This window comes from Aptenodytes forsteri, unplaced genomic scaffold (genome assembly GCF_000699145.1).
Source record: "Aptenodytes forsteri isolate BGI_AS27 unplaced genomic scaffold, ASM69914v1 Scaffold390, whole genome shotgun sequence".
Classification (NCBI taxonomy): Eukaryota; Metazoa; Chordata; class Aves; order Sphenisciformes; family Spheniscidae; genus Aptenodytes; species Aptenodytes forsteri.
Genome location: NW_008795631.1, coordinates 307,161 through 307,987, shown reverse-complemented (window position 1 = coordinate 307,987; position 827 = coordinate 307,161). Strand labels below are relative to the sequence as shown.

The 827-nt window shown below is 69.4% G+C and overlaps 1 protein-coding gene across 1 annotated transcript in view; it reads left to right on the top strand.

Annotated features, from left to right (window-relative positions):
• Positions 1-827, top strand: part of DNMT1 (DNA methyltransferase 1) — a 17,878-nt gene that overhangs the window by 559 nt on the left and 16,492 nt on the right. Inside the window, exon 2 of the mRNA XM_019472903.1 lies at positions 498-540. Coding sequence (XP_019328448.1) covers positions 498-540 — 43 coding nt within the window. The remainder of the gene's footprint in view (positions 1-497; positions 541-827) is intronic.

Genomic DNA, 827 nt, shown 5'->3' with positions numbered 1-827 from the left:
CCCCCCGGCGTTGGCGGCAGGGACGGGGTTTCCTCCTCACCGTCCCCTTGCCACGGGGCTGGGGGCTGTCCCCGCCGCGCAGGGGCAGCGCCGGCCGCTTCCCCTCACCCTCCATCACCGCTTTGTGCTGCCGGCGCCGTGGGAAGACGACACGTGGCTTCTACCCCCTGGTTTCTTTGCCGTCTCCACGCCGGGGCAGGGCACGGGTGGGCAGCGAGGCCCCGCGGCTCCCTCGGGGGGTCCCCTGGGGACCGGGATCGCGTTACTGCCCCCCCCCTTTATTCCCCGCCTGGGTGCCGAGCATCCCTCTCACTCCGAGGGAGTTTGGCCCCTCTTTGCGGTTGCAGCCCGCGCCGCTCCTTCGCCGGGTGCTGTTTCTGGAGTCATCGAGGCGATTTTGGGGTCTGTCCCGGTTGCCCCTGCCCGTCGGTGTCCCCCCGTAACCTTGTCGTCCGTCAGCGGAGCGTGGTCTGACCCCCAACGCTCTTCTCTTGCAGGCTGCAGGACTTGGAGAGGGATGAAGACAGCCTGAGCGAGAAGGTGAGTGTCCCTGGATCGCCAGGAGCCGCGTTTCCACCCCCCCTTGGCTCCGATTTGGGCGCCGCCATCCCGTGCCGTCACCGTCGGTCCTGCACTGGGTGCTGCCATCGGGCTCGGGATGCTCCGGCTTACAGTGGTGGAGTCGGCGGGACTCCGGAGCCAGCTCCTGGATACTCGGTGCGGACGTGACTCTGGTGCCGAGCAGGGGACTGCGATTCATCGGTGCTCCCGAGCCTCTTGTTTCTGTGCCGCTGCGGCGTTGCGGGGACCGGGGGGGGGGGCCGGAG